Source organism: Mytilus trossulus, chromosome 9 (genome assembly GCF_036588685.1).
Source record: "Mytilus trossulus isolate FHL-02 chromosome 9, PNRI_Mtr1.1.1.hap1, whole genome shotgun sequence".
Taxonomy (NCBI): Eukaryota; Metazoa; Mollusca; class Bivalvia; order Mytilida; family Mytilidae; genus Mytilus; species Mytilus trossulus.
In genome coordinates this window covers 23269806-23294437 of record NC_086381.1, presented here as the reverse complement: position 1 = coordinate 23294437, position 24632 = coordinate 23269806, and the positions used below count along the sequence as shown (strand labels likewise).

Sequence of the window (24632 nt, the reverse complement as noted above, 5' to 3'; positions counted from 1 at the left end):
ATCATCTTAGTCTTTTTTCAATTAATATTCAGTACTATAACATATTTTTTTTGAAAAGCAAATTTAAAATTCTTTGACATTGTTTATGCCAGTTTATGCCAGTTTATGCCAGTTCATGACTTTAAAAGAAAACACTAGATAAGGTTTGTCACGTTATTGTCATGAGACCGCTATAAAGACAGTTTATCAGACAGATAGTTCATTAAAACAAAGGACAGCAAAATGGTCGGATATTTTCTGATATTAAGCGTAATCGTAGCCACTGCTAGAGCCAACATCTCTGGTCAAATTGCAACAGGATCATGTGTCTGTGTTACTGGTAGCACCGTTAATGCACGACATACAGGTAGTACATTAACTTGATTTAAACGATAAAAGGTGTACGTTTAACACAGTATATAATAGATTGATTGATTGATTGGTGTTTAATGCCTCTTTCAGGACTATTGTGTTATTTTGTGGTGGTCAGTTTTTATAAGTGTCAGGCCCGGAATGCCCGGAGAGAACCACCTGCCCTCGGTAGTTATTAAAATTGACAATCTTTTTCAATTGAGATTTGAGTCGAACACACTAGTGAAGTGCCTTGGTGTTAACAGGCTCATCACTAAAGAGGAACAGTAGCATCTCCATTTCGTTCATAAACATTTTGAATGACAGAAGTATATTCTCATTTCACCTTAATAGCTGTCAAAATGAGAGAGAGCCAAAATATGTCTGAAATATCTGCCCCTGGGTGATAAACATAGTGAAATCATTCAATTATTTATAGCTTCTTAGTTAGACAAGTCAATTTTAAAGGCGGACAGTTTAGAACAAGGATTCTGTCGCTATCAATAATTTGTCTTCTTCTTTTTCAAAATTTAACCTTATTATGTAAGGAGAAAATCTTGATTCAGAATAGTATGTTTCGAGGGAAGAAGAAAGGGGGGAGGGGGGGAGAGGGAGGGTATGGGGTGCAAGGATGAAAAATATTGTCCTTCCTTTCTATTTTTACTCCATTCGGTTTCATTTCATATAGTTCATCCTTTAATTTTTTTTTACAGAAAAATGTCATTTTGCCTTTTTTTTGGGTATTTTTCAAATTTCATACAAACCCAAGCCACCCCCCCCCCCCCCCCCTCCCCCATATCAAATGGTAGTTCCCTAAATGTAATGCTTTGAACTTCCCGTTGAAACTAATTTTTTTCCGCAATTTGTAGAAAATATTCAAATTTGGAGACCGTTTTCGATTTATGCTTTATACGCTTTCGCGTATGGTCAGTCAATGTTCTGCTCACAGTGGGATTAAACGTTTTAATGGATCCAAACCTTCTCCCTTTTTCTGAAACAATAGCATAACATCACAGCATAGAAAAACACACGATAAAATATCAATTGTCAGACTTTACTCAATCAAAAAACGTAATAAAACAAATTACATGTATAAATAATAATTCGGAACATTTTTTAAATAAAAAGAACACACCGATGACTGCAAGATGTAGTATTTAAAAAGAAGAATTATAGAGATCATCAAGTTTTGAGTACGGGTGGGAAAACATGGTTAATTTTGTACGTTATTAAAACGCATGTGACGATGTGTACCACGCATAATTCCCATGCGTGGCAAGAAACATGGGTATTACGCATGTGACACATCTGTGACACATTTGTCACAGATTTAGGTACACAATATGTTTTGATAAGAAAGAACTTTCTTCTGTACTGGCACATAAAGGATATATAGTGCTGTCGGACATTGGATCATAGAGATCAGTTTCATTACATGACAAGCAGATAAATGGTGAGTTTGTGCCAAGCTTATGTATATCAGCTCTTGTTAGGCCGACACAGTGCTAGTGATACATCCTTTACATCCTATGGTATTTAAAGAATCTTCTTCGCCGCAGGATGGACAGATGTATTTTTGTTCCTGACATTGTACTCTGTTATTTTCTAGATTTTGGGCCATGTTCATTTTTAATTGATGGTTATTACATTTCAATCGCAAAGTCAATATTTAAGCAATTTAAAAATATGTCTATTTAACGATTACACAAGATAATGTTTGTCTCTAATATTTAATTAACTGTGCATTTGTATTCAGATATTGCAGATCAAATTTATTCGTTCATTGTGTAATCATACGTTTTTTGATTGAGTTAAGTCTGCCAATTGATATTTTATCGTATGTTTTTCTATGTTGTGATGTTATGCTATTGTTTCAGAAAAAGGGAGAAGGTTTGGATCCATTAAAACGTTTAATCCCGCTGCAAATGTTTGCACCATTCCTAAGTCAGGAATCCGAGGGGCCGTGTCAATGAAAGTATCCTAGGATATGTCCTAAGATAAGACCGTTGGTTTTCCCGTTTGAATGGTTTTACACTAGTAATTTTGGGGCCCTTTATAGCTTGTTGTTCGGTGTGAGCCAAGGCTCCGTGTTGAAGGCCGTACTTTAACCTTTAATGGAAAAAGTAAAATCACAAAAATACCGAACTCAGAGGAAAATCAATTTCGAAAGTCCATAATCACATGGCAAAATAAAAAAAAAAAAAAAAAAAAAAAAACCCATCAAAAACGAATGGACATTATTTAGGATGGTCTTAGGACGTGTCTTAGACATGTCTTAGGATGTAAAACAAAGGTGTCTTAGGACTGTCCTAACTACGATGGTCCTAGGACCATCCTAACACATTTATTTAATACACCTTATCGCTATTTATCCGCCATTGCTGAATTTCACACAGGTTCCCGTAAAATGTTGACGTCATAAAACAAAATATCTGACGCCACAATGGAAAAGTGATTGTTGTTGACGTCAAAAGTTCAAGCGGCAGGGTCAGCCGGGAATAGCGATAAGGTGTATTGAAAATATATGTAGAGATTTGTATGACAAAGATTGAATTGTATTTTAGAACCTATATGTAAAGAGAGGGAGTATGATTGACTCTAATATAGAAAACAATTAACGCAAAATAAAAGTTAAAGCTTTTACGGAATACTAATAAATACGTTATTAAATATGATAAAAGATATAAATGAATTTAATACGAAAACAAAAGTAAATGTTTACAAAACTTTGTGATATTCGTGCTGCAATTTTAGTACATAAACTAGTTTTGTCCTTGTGTCCACTCGATTTCATTACATATATCGAATCGGGATCAGGTAAAAAAAAGAAGTTATAAACTTTTCCCCATATTTGAATTATTTAAAATATGTTGCTTATGATGATAGTATTGTTCAGGCTCCAAAATAAAGGCAGCACGAAATTGAGTTTATGCCATATTTATTGTTTTATTACGTTTTAGGACGATGTAACCTTTAGGACTGTCCTAAGACACCTATTTGTATATCCTAACTTTAGGACCAAATTTAGGACATATCTTATTTTAGGAGACGTTCGTTAACCCGACTTAGGACTAAGACGTGTCCTAAGACCATCCTAAGACATGTCTTAGTCCTAGGACAGCTTCGTTGACACGGCCCCTGATGTACAGTAGCTGTCGTTTGTTTATGTAATATATACGTGTTTCTTGTTTCTCGTTTTGTTTATATAGATAAGACCGTTGGTTTTCCCGTTTGGATGGTTTTACACTAGTAATTTTGGGGCCCTTTATAGCTTGTTGTTCGGTGTGAGCCAAGGCTCCGTGTTGAAGGCCGTACTTTAACCTATAATGGAAAAAGTAAAATCACAAAAATACCGAACTCAGAGGAAAATCAATTTCGAAAGTCCATAATCACATGGCAAAATCAAAAAAAAAAAAAAAAAAAAAAACGCATCAAAAACGAATGGACAAGAACTGTCATATTCCTGACTTGGTACAGGCATTTTCAAATATAGAAAATGGTGGATTAACCTGGTTCTATAGCGATAACCCTCTCACTTTAATAACAGTCTCATCAAATTCCGCTATATTTACATGATGCGTTAAATAAACAGTCAAAATTAATAAAATAGTCAAAATATGGGTACATCAGTCATCATCGTATAACAATTTAACAGGACACAAAAACATCTACTATATACGAACACATGGATTGATTTGAGTGTCTGACGTCAGAAAAATTATATACGTCACATAAATTTGTCGTTCAATGTGCATACAATAGTTATCAAAAGTACCAGGATTATAAACAATTTTAAAATTTACATAGGCAATGAACGCATACAGGGTTAAAAAATCAAAAGTATGTAAGAATTATTACAGAAATAGACCGAGATTCAAACTAGTCCAAAAGTTATACAAATGAGAATCCAAAACTTTTAAGAGGGAACAATTTAACAGGACACAAAAACCTATCTACGAACACATGGATTGATTTGAGTGTCTGACGTCAGAAAAATTATATACGTCACATAAATTTGTCGTTCAATGTGCATACAAACAATTTAAAAATTTACATAGGCAATGTAGGCATACAGGGTTAAAAAATCAAAATTATGTAGGTTTACTTTTTAAATTGTTATTTGGATGGAGAGTTGTCTCATTGGCACTCACACCACATCTTCCTATATCTATGTAAGTTAAAAAAAATAAGCACATAAAAAGATAAAATGCAATATATAAAAGGATAAAAGTCTTTCTTTAAACGCTCCTCAGAATTTAACAAATTCATTCATCCACACATGCGCATTCGCTACCTTTACAATAATGCAGCGCAAAAATTCTAGTTAGAAACTATATGATTATCACTTCATGCGCAGAGAATAGCTAACTGTTATCAAATCATTGCAAACATAAACATATTTTGATTTAAGCACATGTGCTTTCAGTAAACAAATAGACGTGTTAACGAGTATCCTTTATTAATAATACGTTATAGTCACATATACACGATTGTATTACAGTAAGATTGTTATCTGGTTCAATGTTATTATGTAATTGACAATTACATAATAACATTGAACCAGTTGAACTAAAGTCAGGTCATAACTTGAGTTGATATACAATTTAGTATGTACAAATTCAACACCAGTCAGTATATTCAAGCTAAGTTAGTCATGATTGTTTATGTAAACGATACATGACATGTACAATATAACACTACCATTGGTTTGGAAAATGAAACTTTAGTAACACTTTAAAAAGTTCGATGCATTTGAAGCATTTTTCTGGACTTATATTCATCAGGAACGCTCATAGCAAACAAAAGTATGAAGAACACGTTTTAGATTTTGCATATATCATGTATATATGGGAAAGCTTTACATGTACTATGTGCTATGGACATTGAAAGTGAAGAATGTCAAAGAAAGGGATGTTCTTTTGTCTTTGATTTTTCCAAGATCGTGTAGGGTTTTTAATAGATGAATCAATACATCATTTTTCTTCTTTTATATTATCTTGACATAACCAGACTTAAAACTGAAGTGATTTGAAATCATCTTTAGTCTTTTTTCAATTATTATTCAGTACTATAACATATTTTTTTTGAAAAGCAAATTTAAAGTTCTTTGACATTGTTTATGACGGTTCATGACTTTAAAAGAAAACACTAGATAAGGTTTGTCACGTTATCATGAGACCGATATAAAGACAGTTTATCAGAAAGATAGTTCATTAGAACAAAGGACAGCAAAATGGTCGGATTTTATCTGATATTAAGCGTAATCGTAGCCACTGCTAGAGCCAACATCTCTGGTCAAATTGCAACAGGATCATGTGTCTGTGTTACTGGTAGCACCGTTAATGCACGACATACAGGTAGTACATTAACTTGATTTAAACGATAAAAGGTGTACGTTTAACACAGTATATACTCTCTAAACGAGATTGATTGATTGATTGGTGTTTAATGCCACTTTCAGGACTATTGTGCTATTTTGTTGTGGTCAGTTTTTAAAAGTGGCAGGCCCGGAGTGCCCGGAGAGAACCACCTGCCTTCGGTAGTTAAATTGACAATCTTTTTCAATAGAGGTTTGAGTCGAACACACTGGTGAAGTGCCTCGTTGTTAACAGGCTTATCACTAAAGAGGAACATTAGCATCTCCATTTCGTTCGTAAACATTTTGAATGACAGAAGTATATTCTCATTTCGCCTTAATAGTCGTCAAAATGAGAGGGAGCCAAAATATGTCTGAAATATCTGCCCCTGGAGGATAAACATAGTGAAATCATTCAATTATTTATAGCTTCCTAGTTTCCTAAATACTGTGCTCAAGCGACAGACAAGTCAATTTTAAAGGCGGACAGTTTAGAACAAGGATTCTGTCGCTATCAATAATTTTTCTTATTATTAGATAAGGAGAAAATCTGGATTCAGAATATTATGTTTCGAGGGAGGAAGCAGGGGGGAGGGAAGAGGAGGGGATGGGGTGCAAAGAAGAAAAATGTTGTCCTTCCTTTCTATTTTAACTCCATTTGGTCCTGCCTTTTTTGTTAAGTTCATGACTTTTTTTTACATAAATTGTCATATTATCTTTTTTGGGGTATTTTTCAAATTTCATATAAACCCCAGCCCCCCTAATATCAAATGATAGCTCCCTAAATGTAATGCTTTGAACTTCCCATTGAAACAATTTAAAAAAAAAAACGCCAATTTGTAGAAAATATTCTTTGGAGACCGTTATCGATGTATGCCTTATACGCTTTCGCGTATGCTCAGTCGATGTTCTGCGCGCGAAATGTAAAAACTATTTGATTCAAACACTGGCCCAATTCCACCGCGATTTCGCGGGCATCTTCTTGTTGTTTTTAATAGAAATGAAAAGATTATTAAAAAACGTAATTAGCTTGATTTTTTTTATATATTTAACGATATCAAGTGCTATGCTTGAAATTTTTTCAGCCAGTATACATGGTAATATAGTAGGAACGGTACATTCTGGTGAATGTTATAAATACAATGGTCACATGCACACAGCAGACGGATACACGTGGTATCAACTTCAACACGTACATGGACAGGTATGGCACCTATGAATAAAATTAAATATATATATTTATAGAATGCTTTCTAAAGAGCAAAAGGTAGAATCACAAAACTACGAGGAAAATTCATAACAGAAAGTCCCTAAGCAAATGGCAAAATCAAAAGCTCTAACACATCAAACCAATGGACAACAACTGTAATATTCCTTATCTGGTACATATATTCACACATGTAGAAAAAGGTGTATTAAACCTGGTTTTATAGCTAGCTAAACCTCTCACTTGTATGACAGTCGAAATTCCATTATAACGACAATGATGTATGAACAACACAAACAAATATAATAGGTAAACATGTCAAAACTAAGGGTACAGCAGTCAAAGTGGTGTTATAATCACTATACAACAAACAATTATGTAACACAAGAAGCACAAATAGGCATGTAGACAAAGCACATTAGCAAAAACGAAAGACAAGATTACAAATATTTACCATTGTTCAATAACATCATGATGGGATGTACAAATCTATAAGTAAACAGCCACGTCATATGTAACAAAGAAACACAAAAAAGCAAATAGACAAAGCATATAAGCAAAATTTAAAAGACAAGAATATACAAATACATATAGAACAAAAACACAACGCAACACATTTCACTCAAACGACCTCCGTACCCAATAATATGTGGAATATTTTGTATAAACGTATAACTGACAATACCTGACTGAAGGAAAATCAATTATATATTTCCTGTAAAAGTACAAGTTCTTATCAGATAAATTTCCGTTTCTCTGACAGTTGTCAAGGTAGTCAATATACATGTACATGTGTACCTTATATGTAGATAAGTAAAACATTGATTCATTTGAATGTCCCTTTAAAATCTTTCGCTTCTCATTTCCGGTGTAAATAAAGAGGGGGGGGGGGGTAATCTTCTTATTCTCGCGAGTCTTGATGTTTGGAATTTACTTGTACATTGTTTAAGATGACAACTAAACAGCGAAAAGGAATAAGACAATGCTATTTTTTTGCTAGCAGTGTAGATTTGTTAACACCAACCCATTACTGAAATATGTAGGAATCTACAGTAGTTTTGATTTTAAGATCCAGATATTTTTAGATAAGTCAATATTATAGTTTCTTTGTCGGAATGACCGTATGGTGACCTGTAGTTGCTGACTGATTTGTCATTTAGGCTCTGGTGCATAGTTGTCTCATTAGCAATCATACAAAATCTACGGATTTTTTTAAAGATCTATAATATATATATATATGTTTTTACATGGAAAGTTATCCAATTAAGAAAATTTTTTTTATATGGAATTAACGTTTTATATAGCTAGCGTATGTCGCAGGAAGTTTACTGCAGACATCAACGGCATCCCATTGCAGTGCTAGTGTGTCAACACACAGTGGAACTTTTGCAGCAGGTATAATTTTATTAAAGAACACAATCATTTGTACTATTAAACGAGAAGACCTCATTTTGTGTGTCGCTTCTGATATTCCTGGGGGGGGGGGGATTTTGAAAATAAATAACTGAGCCTTGATAATCACAAAAATAAATGGTTTGTTCTGTGGTAGTTTGAAAATAAATTACCTCACTTGCAGTGTATTAAAAAAAGATAACTCAGCAAGTCTAATCGAAAGTATGAGATGACACCAGATTCTTCATAAATTCATCTTTTTCCCCAAACGAAATCGGGAAACACTTCCCATTTTTTTTTATAATAAAAGTATAAATATTATTTAGATATACTTGAAATGTCTGAAAATTGGTTTTACTAACTTGAGGTATATTGTCTTAGGAAACCTGACCTCACTTTTATTTCAACAGGGCCGTAACTACATGTACTACTTTGAGGAAAATAATGCCTCATGTAGGAAATTTCAAAACCAAACGCTTGTCTTCATATCAAATTGTGTTCAAGCCGAGTGCATTGCAAGAAGCAAGTTCTGTTTTCCCCGTCAGACGTAGCCCTTATTTTTCGGGATAAATGTTTCTTATTAATTTGTCTATTGTTCATTGATTGCCCTCCTGTATTCTGTTGGTGTTGCATTCCTTTTGTAATCTATTAATTTTGTTATGAACTTGATCACGAGTTGAAAAAAACCAGCAGCCACATACTCAACTTTGTGAATTCCAATTTTGCTTCATCATGCAACCAGACTCAAGCTAGCGAACAATAAACCAGCGAACAATAAGATGAATCAAGCTAGCGACCAATAAGCCAGCGAACAATAAGAAAACGCGCCAACATGATCATGCCTAAAAACCGAAGGGTCATCATGCACATTGGTCTTTTGATGTTGTCCCTAATAACTTAAGTTTCTTACACTGAATTTGTACATTTTCTTTGAGACCAAATATTGTAAAAAAAATTATTAGATTGAAACTTGCATTTTCAGATTATGAAAGGGTCTTCGGAACACTCAGAAAGCATGAATTTGCATTATTTGTTCCATAGCTTCATGGGCCTTCAGTGGCTGCAAAACCCTTCAAACAAATATTTGCCTCGCTCCGCTCGGCGAAATATGTTTGCCAATACTTTTAAAAGAGGCTAGTTACTACCAAACTTTAATTCCATGTATGTATGCTATACATGAATATGCAGCTGGTAATATAAAAGATTCATTTCTGCACAGGATGATGATCAATTCTGATTAATTATGATTAAAATGTACATAATGACTTGATCATAAATGTATTATTTATAATAAACAAATAATTTAAAAATTGTATGTTTTTAAATATCATAAATATATTTGTGAAAATGAATAGAAAATGAAAAATATTGCTTCAATAGAGCAGAAAATGAATAATCTGTCCTCTTAGTTTACAAAAATAAATAACCGATCTAAAACAAATCCTCCTGCTTTTTCAACTGAATTTTTTTTTTCTTATTCCCATAGCTTAGCACAAACGATCACAAACGTACTTTTAATCTTATTGTTATCACTATAAGTTGATATTATCTATGAACTTTTAAAACAATTCTTACAGACTCTGGATCAGAATACAATAATTTCAGAATTAGAACATACTCACCCATTCTCGTCCAAAGGAACGTACTCATTTAACCTTGTATGTTTCCATAGTAAATTGCTTTTCATGCATTATAAAATGCTAAATATAAAGATTGACGACTTTTCATAGCAGAGTAATTGTGGACTCGGGGTTTAAATAATGCATAAACCACACCAATTGTAACCTAACTTTTTATATACACAAATGTAGACCAGTAATAATACTGTTTACAATATATATTCATTGACATTGTCAATAAACTAGGCAGATTTTATTAGATCTATGGATTATTGCTCCATAAATCTGTTCTTTTGTTTCTTATTTCAGGAGTAGTTTCCGACAAGTGTATGCAGTGTATTTGTGATGTAAGTATGAAATATATAGTATGAGAATTAAAATATGTCAGAGTTATTGGCCTTTGAACATGACTTTGGTGATGTCATGTTACATTTATTTCAGTTTTGAAAACAAGAAAACTAAAAATCAATTTCTTTTACTAAAACATATTTTGCTGGTTTTCATATTCATAAAAAGTTTTGTAAATAATTTGGTTACATTAAACAATATGTTTAGTTTTAACGATACGCTTTTCACATATATTGAAGACACACTGTTTTTTGTGATACAAAAATAATTCCATCGCATCTTGGTCCTCAATGCTCTTCAACTTCGTACTTTATTTGGCATTTTAAAACTTTTTTTGGATTCGAGCGTCACTGATGAGTCTTTTGTAGACGAAACACGCGTCTGGCGTATATACACAATTTAGTCCTGGTATCTATGATGATTTTATTTATCTAATACCAAAACTATAACATTTGATTCGCACAGTCGTTCATCCTCTATGTAAATTGTTCAATAAATATTTTTATTATATTTTCACTGTTTATCATCACCACTGGCTATATGTACCCTTGGTCTTGTTTTCTGCTGATGGGTTGAGAAAAACAACACTACTTAGATATATTTAAAGAAGATGAGGTATGAGTACCAATGAGATTACTCTTTATCCAAGTCACAATTTGTAAAACACACAATTATAGCTACAAATATACATGTACCTATCAAATGGTATAGATGTACATTAATGTAGTTTTCTTAAATAATGAACAGAAAACAAGGTCAATGATACCTTTATCCGGTGGGGATAATACACAACAAGTTTGATAGCATCGTTAGTTTACATCATAATTTTCTTTTCGTTTTTTTTATAAATAGATACAACGTGTCAAGTAAAAAAACGTTCACAGGCTGCATTTTTTATTTCAAATATCCCCCCACAAATGAAGTTGAATAATACTAAATACCCCCCCCCCCCCCCCATCATAAAAAACAACAAAAAAGAACCCGTTTTCTTTATTGATAAACTGAAATGTATCAGTTAGTTCTTAAATTTATCTACTCTGTTATAAATATTTAACCTGAAGTGTGTCAAATTTGAAATTTTATATTTACGGGTGACAATGTATACACGCATGTTCAAATCGCGCAATCTTAATGCTATATACTATTTAGGCTGATTTGTATACAGTATCGCTTTAACAAATGTATGTATATTTGTCGAAATACTTTTTTAGTTGGAATCCGGTTGCAGACCACTGGATTGCAAATGGGACGTAAATTCGAATTCTTGTGGATACATGCAAATAAAACAGGTTTACTGGGAGGACTGTGGAAAACCAGGTGGAAGTAAGTTACATTTGTCTCGCCCGCTATAATCTGGAAAGGTAATTACATTGAGGATTCAAGCTTTTCAACAAATATAAATATATAAGTTAATTTGTGAAGATAAAACTGAAACATCAATTGATGTTAGAAAATGGATGCGTATTTTACAAATTAATGAGAAGCTGAGTATTAACCAGCTATATGTTTTAGAAGAAAATAAAGTTAAAAATATAAACATGTAGATGGAAACTTTTACGATTCATAAAACCAACAATTGTATAAAGCGAAACATAAGAATGACAGTATATGTAATGTATGTAAGAAGATTATAACCACCTTATTTTATTTTTTGTCGATTTTTAGGAAATTTTTGGAAAAGAATTTATGAGTTAATGATAAAATCAAAATTAAATTTTAGAGTATCATTAAAGCAATCTTTGGATTTTAAATTTTTGACAAAAATTATTTTGGTCTGAATTATTTCCTAACAATTTTAGGTTTTTCTAAATACAAATCATATTATGTATCTAATCAGAAAATGACAAAGGTAAATGTTTATCAAATTTTTGTTCAAGAATGCATAAAAAGATACAACGAAAACAGAACAAGATACCCGCCATCTTTTACTAAAGTCACTAAAAAGAAGTTTAGACGATTGATAGAATAAAACATAATGTTGCACAATTGTATTTCAAGAAATTTATACATATATTCTAGCAGCTGATTGCTAACCTGGGCATTGCCAATCAGTTGAATATAACAGGATACATCAAGAAAAGCTGGGTTTCTTGGTGTAACAATGTAACAAGCATATTTGATGAATAAATATATAATGTTGCTAAAAAAATAAAACAATAAAAAGAACAATTCTACTCGCAATAAAGATGAAATTGATACGGAATATTTATAAACAAAGTCTTGGTATGTTTATATAACTTTTACAAAAACTACAGACGTTCTTTGACATAACATTGGATCATCAATGGAATGATTGTATGGCTGAATTCATCTGACCTTGACTTCGTTTTAATGGTTTAAAGTGATTTTGTTTGTTTTTATATATAGTAGCAATAGGTTAACTCTAGTCTGTATTTGATGTATGGAATGAATGCCAGACAGACTGCAAGATATACATGTCTGCCTGGCATAGGTCTAACATCTGAATTTCATCTCTCTTGGATACCATGAACTATATGTCAACTACATTTGGTTCATGAATTTTGGTATGTTTAACCTAATGTCTGAAATGGTTTATCTGACCTTGACCTCATTTTCATAGTTTATTGCATGGTCAATTGTCATTTTTTATAAGTAAGTCTATTTCTCATATACTATATGCTTAAGGCTAAATAAAGTTGGTGTATAGTTTTAATGTAAGGTGCACATGTCTGTCTGTCAGGATATGACCATGACATCATTTTTATCAATTTCTGTTTATTGTACTTTGTTTTTGTGAAACTTAATGCAGTGGAACTTTTATATAACAGACTTTCAACATAAATTAAATCATGATAAGTAAATCAGTTGTGAAGTAAGACGAACATGTGTCCATGTGACACAACTGGAGCCCCACTTGCATATAATGTTATAAAGAGACGTAGATAGAGAATTGTAAAAAATGGCCCTCCCAAATCGAACTTCATTCGTCTTTTACGGTGATAAGAATTGTGTACCAAAATATTCATTAGATTTGGTTGAGGCAAACAAAAGTTAGTGAACGGAAACTAATTGTAGGATGGACATTCGGACAGACAAGGGTAACATTTAATGCCCCTTCGCCTTAGCGAGGTATAAACAGTAAAAAATAGTCGTTTGTTATTAAATACCTTAACGAACATCTAATCTTAACTAATTTTTTATTCCAAACAGGTTTAGAAGCATGCTCCAAAGATAAACATTGTGCTTCTCAGTGTGTCCAAAAATATATGTCTAGGTACATCAATCATTATGGATGCGCACATAACTGTGAGAGTTATGCCAGAATGCACAATGGAGGACCAGCAGGGTGCAAACACACTAACACTCTGGGTTACTGGTCCCATATTCAGAGTAAGGGATGCAGCGCAAACAGTTAAACTTAATTTTCCACAAATAAAGTAATTTGATTTGAATGGTGTTTGAATAAACTAATGTCAATAACAACGTTTCGAGTTTTATGTACTTTTTTTCCTTTGATATTTTTGTTTGTCAATTTTCAAGAACCGTCTGATCGGGTCACATTACTTTGGAGCTTATTTATTCAAATATTAAATTATTCCTTTGCATCACGTTGCAAAGGTATGAGTCTCATTCGATATAAAGGTGTTGTGGTTCTTGACGGCCCTTCTCATATAGGTATAAATGACTTACACACAATAAATGTCTTTGTAAGAGCACGACTAATGGCACTTTTTTGGAATTTTGGGTCCTCAATGCTCTTCCACTTTGTATTTGTTTGGCTTTTTAACTATTTTGATTTGAGCGTCACTGATGAGTCCTATGTAGACGAAACGCGCGTCTGGCGTATAAAATTATAATCCTGGTACTTTTGATAACATACACATATCTAGAGTTGACATATCACATGCGATATGTATAAATAGGTGAGGGTCAAATTTGTAATAAGCATTCTCGAATCGAATTTGACGTATTCTGATATATAATTGAAAAAGCAAGATATGGCAACCACTAGAAGCTTCAAATAGCATTCCAGGTAATTATTTAGTTTGTACATCCGATGTAATCGCAATGTGCTAACTTAGTTATAAGATGTGGTCATCCCTGAACCCTGAACCACCTGATAGCAAAACATAATGCTTAAGAGGTGTCTGTTTGATTGTAATGGTTTGGGATACCGCAGTCATGTTTGTTGGGAAAGGGACGTTTCAAACGAGCCACTTTCTATATGTCCCTGCCCAAATTTATGTCTTGCGGTTATTAAAATTATATCGTTTATGACCCTTTTATTACAACTTGTAGTGCTGTGCATGTTGGTGCTATTCTCGAAGCAGAAGCTTGGTATCCTTTTGGAACATCCAGAGCTGGTCTCTTTTTTAACGGCATCACGTCTCAAAATCATTCCTGTAGAGAGATGAATGTACTGTTACTAGTCTATTCTGTCTTCATGTCTTCTTTTTTTTTGGGGGGGGAGGGGGGAGGGGATATCTGTTGTTGGTATTTATTTGAACTTTTGGGTTTTGACTGCCACCTTGATATCTTCTTGTATTTACTGAAATAATCTAAAGCACGTTGTGACTGTGTTGTTGTTTGTCTCGTTTTTCAAATGAATTTAATATTTTCGCATAAAAATGAAACAAACGTTCACTAAGGCTCTTGTGTGCCTTCAATCAATTCATTATATGATATTAGGATTCAGCGTATACAGATGACGTATCTTCCAAATAATTGACTTCTTTTGTATTTTTGCCTGATCTTTAATGTATGCAATGTTCCAACTTATTGGTTCAAGTTTTATACTGTACAACAACAAGATCTAGATATAATGTTGGTATGAAACTTTCGCTCTATCGATATACAAAAAAAAAATAATGTCGAAAATGTCTTTTTGGATTAAGCGAAAGCAACAAAAAGTAAAATCACAAAAATACTGAACTGCGAGGAAAATTCAAAGCAGGAAGTCCCTTATCAAGTTTCCAAATCAAATGAAAAACATAAAACGAATAAAAAACAACTGTCATATTCCTGACTTGGTACAGGCTTTTTGAAATGTAGAAAATGGTAGATTGAACCTGGTTTATAGCGCTAAACCTCTCACTTGTATGATAGTCGCACCTAACTTAATTATATTTACAACGATACCGGAACAAAACAGACATAACTGGTAAAATTGTCAAAACAGGGTTACAGAAGTCATCACTGTGTCACAATCTCAATGAGAACAAAAACAACCAAATATATAACAAAGAAGCACAAAAAGCATATATCAAATTTAACAACCATAGTCATTGCTAAGAGCGACCTTAGCCTTTAATATAAATTTAACAGAGCTAAATCTGGTAATGGCAATTATTATAAATAATTCAATAACTTGATATTAGTTTGCTCCTTTTTTCTTTTAAATTATTTAAACATATTTTAGAGGATCATTTGAATCATTGAATGAACTTTCAATTTTACTTCATGTGTCATCTACATCATCTTTACCGGGAAATATATAACTGAAAAGGATTTACTAGTAGTAGTAAACAATCATTCACAAGAGTACATTTTAACCGTAAAAGACATGTCTAATTTCATTTTGCATACATTAATTCTTGAAAATTATTTTGATATTCAAATTGAAGATACCACAATTTGAACTGCACCAGATATGAATTGCAGCAATTAATGTATCATTTGTGAAGCGCAATGCTAAAATATTTTGAAACCAAATGCTAATAGAAATGTTGAAGAGAAAACAACTCAAAGTATTAAAGACTATGGAATATCATCCACAATAACCGATTATTTTGAAATATCACATATTATGCTCAAATAATAATCATGCTCAAGCCACCTTATAACACACAAAAAGAAATAAAAAAAAAGAAAAAAACATGGTAACTAATCTAATTTATCTTGCTAGTTCCATTTTCCTTGAACACATTGTAGTATAATAACTTCTCAATATAGATCCATCAATGCGGAAGGTGCTTAATCATAATATTTTACCGAGATTTTCGTGAAGTGAAGTCATGTTATGATAAATATTTGTGCTTTTTACAAAATATGCACTCACCAAAAACTAAAACTTTAATTCTATAACGGATGTTTCTATTAACAAACCATTTTGCTATTGTTTACAAATACCCAGATTTGAAAATTATATTTAGCTGTTACTGTGTACTCAGTTCAAAAATGATTTCAATAAAAATTTCCAAAATCATATTTTTGAATGGAAAATTTTCATTTTTTGTCGCTTCTAAGCTTAGTATTCTCTTACACTTTTGACCTCAAAATAGTAACGAAAACAAACATGTTTATCACAAAAACAAACGACTTAACTAGAAAAGTAGACGATCTATGACTAATCAAATATAAAATAAGTGATTATTTCCTAATCTTATTTATCAATGAATATTGACCGGTTAAAGTCATCCTATAAACGAATTTGTCAAGACTAAGTATTTTTGATATTTTAAAACAAACTTTAAGTAGAAAACTCTTGATAATAAGATAGTCTAGACATATCTTTATAAATAGATATCTTTATCAGTACATATTAAAACCTCTTGCGATTTTAGCCTTGATTTTTTTTACTAGCACTCGGCAATTTACATGTACATGTATCTCGAGTATATGATAACAGTTGTATGAATTTGCAGATGTCCCCAGAGATTGACATATATGGAAAATGATTCACAGCATATGACACAAACTATGATCTAGTCAATATGAAGTGAAACAGATCTAACAACTCAATTATACTTTAAGCGGACGTAACTCTGACCGTCTAAAGGGCATACGATACAGTTTTGATCCTGTATTTACAAGTTGATGAAAATTTGCATATAGGCTATGTTTCACCTGATTAAATCAAATATGTAATTAAAAATATACCTGTGCTACTTTTTTGAGTTTTTGAAAAAAATTGTATATTTGCTCAAAATTCAGATTTCTGGACGAATTTTCTTTTTCAAAAGAAAGACAGAACTTTTTTTATTTTAAAAGATAAACACTAATTGTTTTTTTTTTTCTATTCAGAAATAACTCATATTTATCAAATGTCCATGAATTGAGGGAAAAACGTTATTTTTTGCTGCCTTTTTATCAAAATTTAAAAAAATCCACTCTTTACAGTTTTATAAATTTTGGGTCACATAATTTCCTTGCAAAATGAAACAAATTGCCGTTTTAAAAAAGAGGGGTCCATTAACTCGTTTTCAAGATAAATTAGTTTTAATGATAAAAATCAGTTGAAAACTGCATCTTTTCCCGATAAGCCATAGTTTTACGTCGCGAAAATAACAATTTACGTTAACAACGTTATTACTTCCTCTGTAACTGTATCGTATGCCCTTAATAGTTTTAACAATTTAATAAATCAAATCGCTATATCTAGAACAGCTTACATAATCTTAGGTTGTGAACTAATGAAAAATTAAAGAAAAAATTATATGATTTAAGTTTTTCTATTGTGAACCTTCAATTATTTTGGAGCAATATAAATGCAGCATTTGTAAATTAAGTGTATAATTATATCTCCCTGTTGATATGATATCCTAGAGCTTGTTTATTTAACATGATTTTCATTATAAATAGTCCCAGCTTCTAAGTGAGTCATTTAACCAACTTCTTTCTTTTTGTAATACTGAAGTTATCTCTTCAATAATTGTGAGAGGTTTACCTAGCTTACTCCATCATTTTCTACATAAGAAAATGTCTGTACCAGGTAAGGAATAAGACAGTTGTTATCTATTCGTAAGTTGTGTTTGAACTTTTAATTTTGCCATGTGATTGGGGACTCTCCTTTTTGAATTTGCCTCAAAGTTCTGTGTCTTTGTGATTTTAATTTTTACAGCCGCAATCATAATTTGGTTGACCCTATCGTGGTAACAAGAACCTTGTCCCATTTAAATCAGCATACTTATTCTTCTGGCACACTTGAGATCACCGTCGATGTTCGGTGGATTAATTGTTTCTCAGTCTGTAATGTTTTGAAGCACTTTGTTTGAACTATCCTTTAGTTTTTTTCGGCAACGATGTTGTCAGTTTTTTTTAATGACATACGTTTTTTGATAATCCCTTATCATTTGAATGGTGTTTATCATGTTTATATTGAGGCATATTGGAAACAATGAAATCTCTGTTGTATTTGATATCATGAAACAGGCATATCTTTAACGATTTTGACCTCGCTTGGTCTGTAATTGATAATTGTCAATCGATAATCCTTCATATTTATACAGACAGGAACACATGTTAAGTAAAATATTTGAAACAAATCCTACGTACAGATTTTATCTTAACGTTGATATATTGTTGTAATGTTAGACACTTCAGTAAAGTATCAAGTGTATCAATCTATTATAACATAACTAATTAAATAGGGAAGTTTGATATATAACTAAGTCGTGATAGTAACTTAAACGAATGATAACATGCTAACATTTGATCAACGTAATTATCAGGAAAAGATAAACATACTCATATCTGACAAATTAAAGCTAGGATTCAAAGAAGAGGGAGATGAGAGAACCTTGTATTTTGTAAAATGATAATTACATGTTTATTTTGAGTAACCTTGGGATCAAGCGGTTTTTGGGAATTAATACAAATGGTCTGAAAAATGCTCGATACATTGCATTTTTTTGTTAGTTAACAATCTTGTCGATAAATGTCGTGTTTTGCTCAGTCAGAAAATTATCATCACAGAAAAGTTCGTAACACACAAAATTATTGACTTAACTAAAACTGTGGATATTGGTATGTAAAGCACAATCAATGATTAAAAACCGTTTGATTTGTTTTACATGTTTAAAATCCACATAGACGGAAGCTTGTGATTTTTTGTTAAACAAACATGGTTATTGCAGTGTAATAACTCTCTTGAGATTGTCGGTCGTCTTCTTCAAGCTAATTGTAAACATATAAATATGTTATCTTCTTTAGCTGTACCAAGCCAGGAACAAAACATTTGTTACCAAATAGTTTGTTTCTATGTATGTTGGCGTTTGTTTTGGTTGCAAATCAGTGTTTTTGTCACTCCGTTGTTTTCCTCTTGTAGTTTTTGTGTTACCCTCGGTTTGAGTTTGTAACCAAATCATATTTCATTAATCGATTTATTACTTTTGAACAGCGGTATACTGGTCGAAGATATCGTCCATAGTCCCAAGTGTGAACAGAGTTTTAATTTGCATTGTTTTATATGCACTTTCCCAATTTGTTTCTTAATATTTAATGCATCAAATATTAAGCAATGGGATGGCAATACATGTTAACAAAAGAAGACCCTGAATCTTGGTTACAAACGGTAAAAACATAGTACGTCTGAAGCTGTCAAACTGAATTTAATACCCTCTTTACACAGAATTGTCAATATTTAAGAGCTAGTAAATGCAGAAGGTTCTATAAGTGATATTATTTGTCACAATAGTACTGCACTACAATGTACACATCTTTTTGAGATAGAGCAGGTACGATTTAAAAAAAAAATTCTATTGTATTGTCTAAAATAAATGCATTTGGAAATAAATCAGGCTTACTACTGTAACTTGTATAAATCAGATATGTACTGTGGGGCGATATCTTTTTGCGCCAAAAAGTAAGTCATTTGCGCAATAAATTAATTGCACCAATATTTCTTTTGCGCCACCTAATTTTTTAAACTATAGCTATCATTTGCATCATTTGTGTTTTGTTTTTATTTATATATATGACAACCAAATGATTGACTTCCCTCTTCCTTTATCCGGATTTGGGACCGGCAGTTCTTGTAACTCTCACCAAGTGGGGAAAACATTTTCTCGTAACAAGCTCCTGATTTTGACGGCAACAGACAAAATACTAAGGGAATATAATGTTCATATAAAGCCGTGTAAAGTATAAAATTGTTTGAAATAGTTTGACAAAAATTTATAATTATCATCAGCAAAAAAAATCCTGTGACATTGTACACAGAAATTTTAAATTAGCTTCGGATCCTAATAAAATTATCCCGCTTTGCGCATCGTTACACAATACTTATGATATAGGTAAAACATGTACAGGTACGCTATAGGTAAAAAACATTTTTTACAGGTAAATGTGGCGCAATTTCATTTCATTTATTGGCGCAATTAATACCATCAAAATAAAAGATAGTGGCGCAATTAATACCTTTTTAAAAATGCAATTGACGCAAATTGATTCTGCCCTACTGCGGATGAAAGTTGAAAAACTGAACATGGCAGAAGTATTAATAAAACTTTTTCAATTCACAAATCTTACACACTGGATTCGCTGTCTAGTCAATAAACTGTACGATGATTCATTTTTATCAACTTGTACCGTTATTTTCTAAAAATAAAAAAACCCCAACAAAATAAGGTGGACAGGTGAAACTTAAAACTTTGTCAATAACTGGGACGATGATTCACTGTTTGCCAATATTAATGTTGAAACTGTAGGCGTTATTTTATTGAAAAGCTGCATTCGATTTGTGGAGTTTGATTTTAAAGCACGTTTTTATTTCAAATTGAAAATGGCTCAATTCATTGGAAAATGGAAAGGTGACGGTACCTCATACAAAAATTATGATACATTCGCTAAGGAATCAGGTAAGTGGATGTTATAAGTAGTAGCAAATGAAATATTTCTATATCATTTCATGTCACAGAACAAAAATATTTTGATATGAGCGTCACTGACGAGTCTTATGTGGACGAAACGCGCGTTTGCCGTACTAAATTATAATCCTGGTACCTTTGATAACTATATTAACATAATCATTGAAGTATTTATAACATAATAGTTGATCGGAAATGATTGAGTCAATTTCAAATATTCTTTATATAAAAGTGACATTATCATAACAATTCAAAATTTGATTCCAACACATTATACCAACTAACGTGTGTTTCTGTCATATTATAGCAATGATGACAAATGTGGCTTTGTTGAAATATGAATTTACGGTTCTCTTGGATACTTCGATAATGAAACATCATGTCTAAGATTTGAAAAAAACAAAGATGATCAAAAGGACGCACTACATTTGTCAACAATTTTAAGTGTATAAATCATTTAAGTCTTTACTGACCATATGTCTCTATTCATTAAGAATATTTTCAGATTCCTAAATGTAAAAGGTGAAAAAAATGCCTGCTTTAAAATAAGGTCTATCGATTTACTTATATTTTTTGTATTTTCCTATGAAAATCCTTAGGTTCTGTGGTAGGAAACATACAATTACCGCAAAACTAATATGAACTTATTTAGAAAATAAACAAATAGTTATACACTTGTGGTAGTAAAATGTCTATGTAATAAGAATGTGTCATGGAAGTTTGATCCATCTACACATGTTATGAGTTTGTTGATGTGTTAAATACTATTTTAGGTCTTACTGATGAACTGATTGAAAAGTTTAGAAATGCAAAGAATACTGTCGAATTCAAACGTGACGGGGAGTATTGGGTTTTGGATACATGTAGCGATGTTACACCAAACAAATCTTATAAATTCAAGCCTTTAGAGGAGGTTGTTACAACTGGTCCAATGGGAAAAGGTGTTAAGGTAAAATATACTAACCTAGCTGTTCAAATGTAGAAGATTTCATTAGAAGTCTCTTGCTGCTTGCATAGATTACAATTGTATGGTGATTTAAAAAATAATCATGCTGTTTTGCAAACTATGTTATAGTGTTGAAATAGCCTTTCTGCTGTATTACACTTAATGTATTCTTATAATTAAACTAGTTTTTTTTTTAAAAGTATAAAACATGTCGATTAACTACCAAACTGGGTTTTCTATAAAATAAGATCATTAAGTTTCTTGAACGTATTACTATACTGTTTCATTGTTGTCAAATTAGTGATATTGAACCTGACCCAATCAGAAAAGAACTGATTTAACTATTTTCCTATCATAACGAAGAAAGTTTTGACAATGATGACAATGACCGTCTGTCTATAACAAACAGCTTGTTAGACCAAGACTGTTGGAAATTAAAAAAAACCCAAACCGGTCCTTTTAACCAGGGCTTTTATTGATTCAATATTATTTTCGTAAAATGCAAACTGAAAAATTGTCAAATGATTTTTTTTTAATTGAAACACAATATTTTCAGTTTACAGTAACCATTGATTCTGACAGTAAAATGACAATGAAAGAACAAAGTGAATTGATGGGATGGAAATCAATTACAGTTGTAAGGGAAATAAAGGGAGATAAAATGATTGCAGTAAGTATATTCCAATATAGTAGATATTATTGGTGTTCGGTTGAACAATATAACACAAAACAATACAAACGATCAAACAAAGTATTCGAAAAAATGGTTACTTGACAAGATTTTGATTACATCTTTCATGAAGTTTGGTTAGACTGCTCCCAATGCAATATTCTGGCATTCTAACTATGAGAGGCATGTTGTGGATTGTGAAATGGCATATTGAATACTTATAATACATGATAAATAATAAAGACTGGTTAATCTAAACCTACCTATATATATATTTCAATTGTTTTCAACACGCTTCGAAATATTGCACCATGCGGATAATAGATGCTCAACTCGAAGAAAATCGCAATCTTTTAGTGAAAAATAATCAAGAGGCTCATAAAACAATTGGGTTTACTATGTTTAATTGAATAAAATCATGTCCGGTGAACAGCCAATACTTTTGTAAACTATTTTGTTTCGAATTTTCAACAGGGAAACGTTATTTGTTCATTGTAAAGTAATAGCTCTTTTTGATTGAAAAATTAATGTGCTTGTGTTTGATGTGTAAATTACAAAAACAAAAAGTGGAATGGATATTTGATAAACTAAGAACAATCCACTTCATTCCAAAGGATTGACTTTCATCAATTTCAAAAGTTTTGTCACTCCGAAAAAGCCTCTCTACGAATAAAAAAAAAGTGGTATAATTGCCAACGAGACAGCTGTCCACAAGAGACAAACAATAACAGACATTGGCAAATATAGGTCACCGTACGGCCTTAACAATGAGCAAAGCCTATACCGCATAGTCAGCTATAAAAGGCCCCGAAATGACAATGTAAAATGATTCAAACGAGATAACTAAAACGCTCGACTCTTTTTGTAATAAAAATAGATGAAATCATTTCTCGCTACGAACCATTGTGCAAGTTGGAGAAACTATACTGACCGAACCCGACAGCAATGGTAAAAAGTAAAAGAGTAATAGTCAGAAATTGTTAAAAGCCATTTAGTTCAGTGTCGTATTTTAACATTATTGCAAACAATTTAAAAGAATACAATTTACTGGAATCAAAATTACACATTTCTATATATCAGATATGAATTTTAATATTATGCCAAAATTCTGCTCTTCTGCACTATTATTACACATAACAAATTAAGCATGTGATTATGTTTCTTTTGTAGACAATGCTTCTTGAGAGTGGAACTGAAATGACAGCTGAGATGACAAGATGTTGACAGAACATTAATGTTTATGAATGTCTCTGATCTTTGTGTAATTATAGACGTGACTATTCAAGTGATGGCTGTGTTCTTCAATCCGGTTGAATATCAATATAGTCGCGTACAATATTGTAATCTATCCATTTGAACATTACGAAACACAGAAATCAATAAGATAGCTAGTAAATGAATAAAAAATGAACCTAAACAGTTTATGGGATTTTTTTTGTATTGCTCCTTCATTTTCTTGAAACAAACCGGTTGATAAAAAGTTCTAGGGTGAGTGCCCCAAATAAACATATTATATAACATTATAAAATATTATTTAGCTATGAAGACAAGACAGTTGATAATTACATATAGTAAACATAAACAAAAATATTCTAAACCTAGGAAGAAAGTGAAATATCTGATAGTTATTAAAGAAACCAAATTTTTAATCAAGGAACATGTTTTCCTGAGACACATGGTTAGGTGCTGAACAGTAAGATCTATTTTGTTTTACGTCCACTGGATCTATACAGCTCCTCGTACACTATCAAAGTCGTGCAATCAACCCAGTAGTTATCGGACAGGTATTAGCATGATTCAGATTTAAGTGATAAATGTGGTGTGTAAATTTCAAGTTGATAAATTATGTAAATTTGAGTAGAATTATTCATGTTGGGTTTGTTTTTATTTTTCTACCTTTCAAGATTAATAACTTCGTGCATACCTGATGAAATGTTATATTAAACACAATTGAGTGAACAAGAAAAATTCATATGTTTTTTTTCTATGCTTATTTCCTTCTAAAATGCCAAAACAAAAAATACCAACAATAGTGATAATGACTATAAACACGGGGGATATACAAACTTGACAAATGCAATCCTCACAGAAAGTTTGTTTTCGAAAAGATATTTCCAATTGAATGATAGGCTAGGTGAAATAAATAAGAATGCCATTTGGCGTGTTCCAATCATATTGTGCGATTACCAGGCGTAAATAACATATGTTTAAGGAGCA

General features: G+C 31.9%; 2 protein-coding genes across 3 annotated transcripts; both read left to right on the top strand.

Annotated features, from left to right (window-relative positions):
• Positions 1–179: 179 nt before the first annotated feature.
• LOC134685334 (lysozyme-like) lies at positions 180–13696 on the top strand. 2 transcript variants are annotated; one of them, XM_063545015.1, is made up of 6 exons: positions 180–346; positions 6772–6890; positions 8198–8288; positions 10214–10251; positions 11464–11575; positions 13424–13696. In XM_063545015.1, the coding sequence occupies exons 1-6, from the start codon at positions 223–225 to the stop codon at positions 13627–13629; spliced, it is 690 nt and encodes a 229-aa protein (XP_063401085.1). In that variant the 5' UTR covers positions 180–222; the 3' UTR covers positions 13630–13696. The 2 variants fall into 2 exon arrangements, with proteins under 2 accessions (XP_063401085.1, XP_063401084.1); XM_063545014.1 differs by lacking the exon at positions 180–346 and adding an exon at positions 5469–5687.
• Positions 13697–20594: 6898 nt separating this feature from the next.
• LOC134683715 (gastrotropin-like) lies at positions 20595–23837 on the top strand. The gene is made up of 4 exons (XM_063543030.1): positions 20595–20790; positions 21573–21748; positions 22302–22415; positions 23586–23837. Exons 1-4 carry the CDS (start codon positions 20715–20717, stop codon positions 23637–23639), a joined length of 420 nt encoding a protein of 139 aa, XP_063399100.1. The 5' UTR covers positions 20595–20714; the 3' UTR covers positions 23640–23837.
• Positions 23838–24632: the final 795 nt, after the last annotated feature.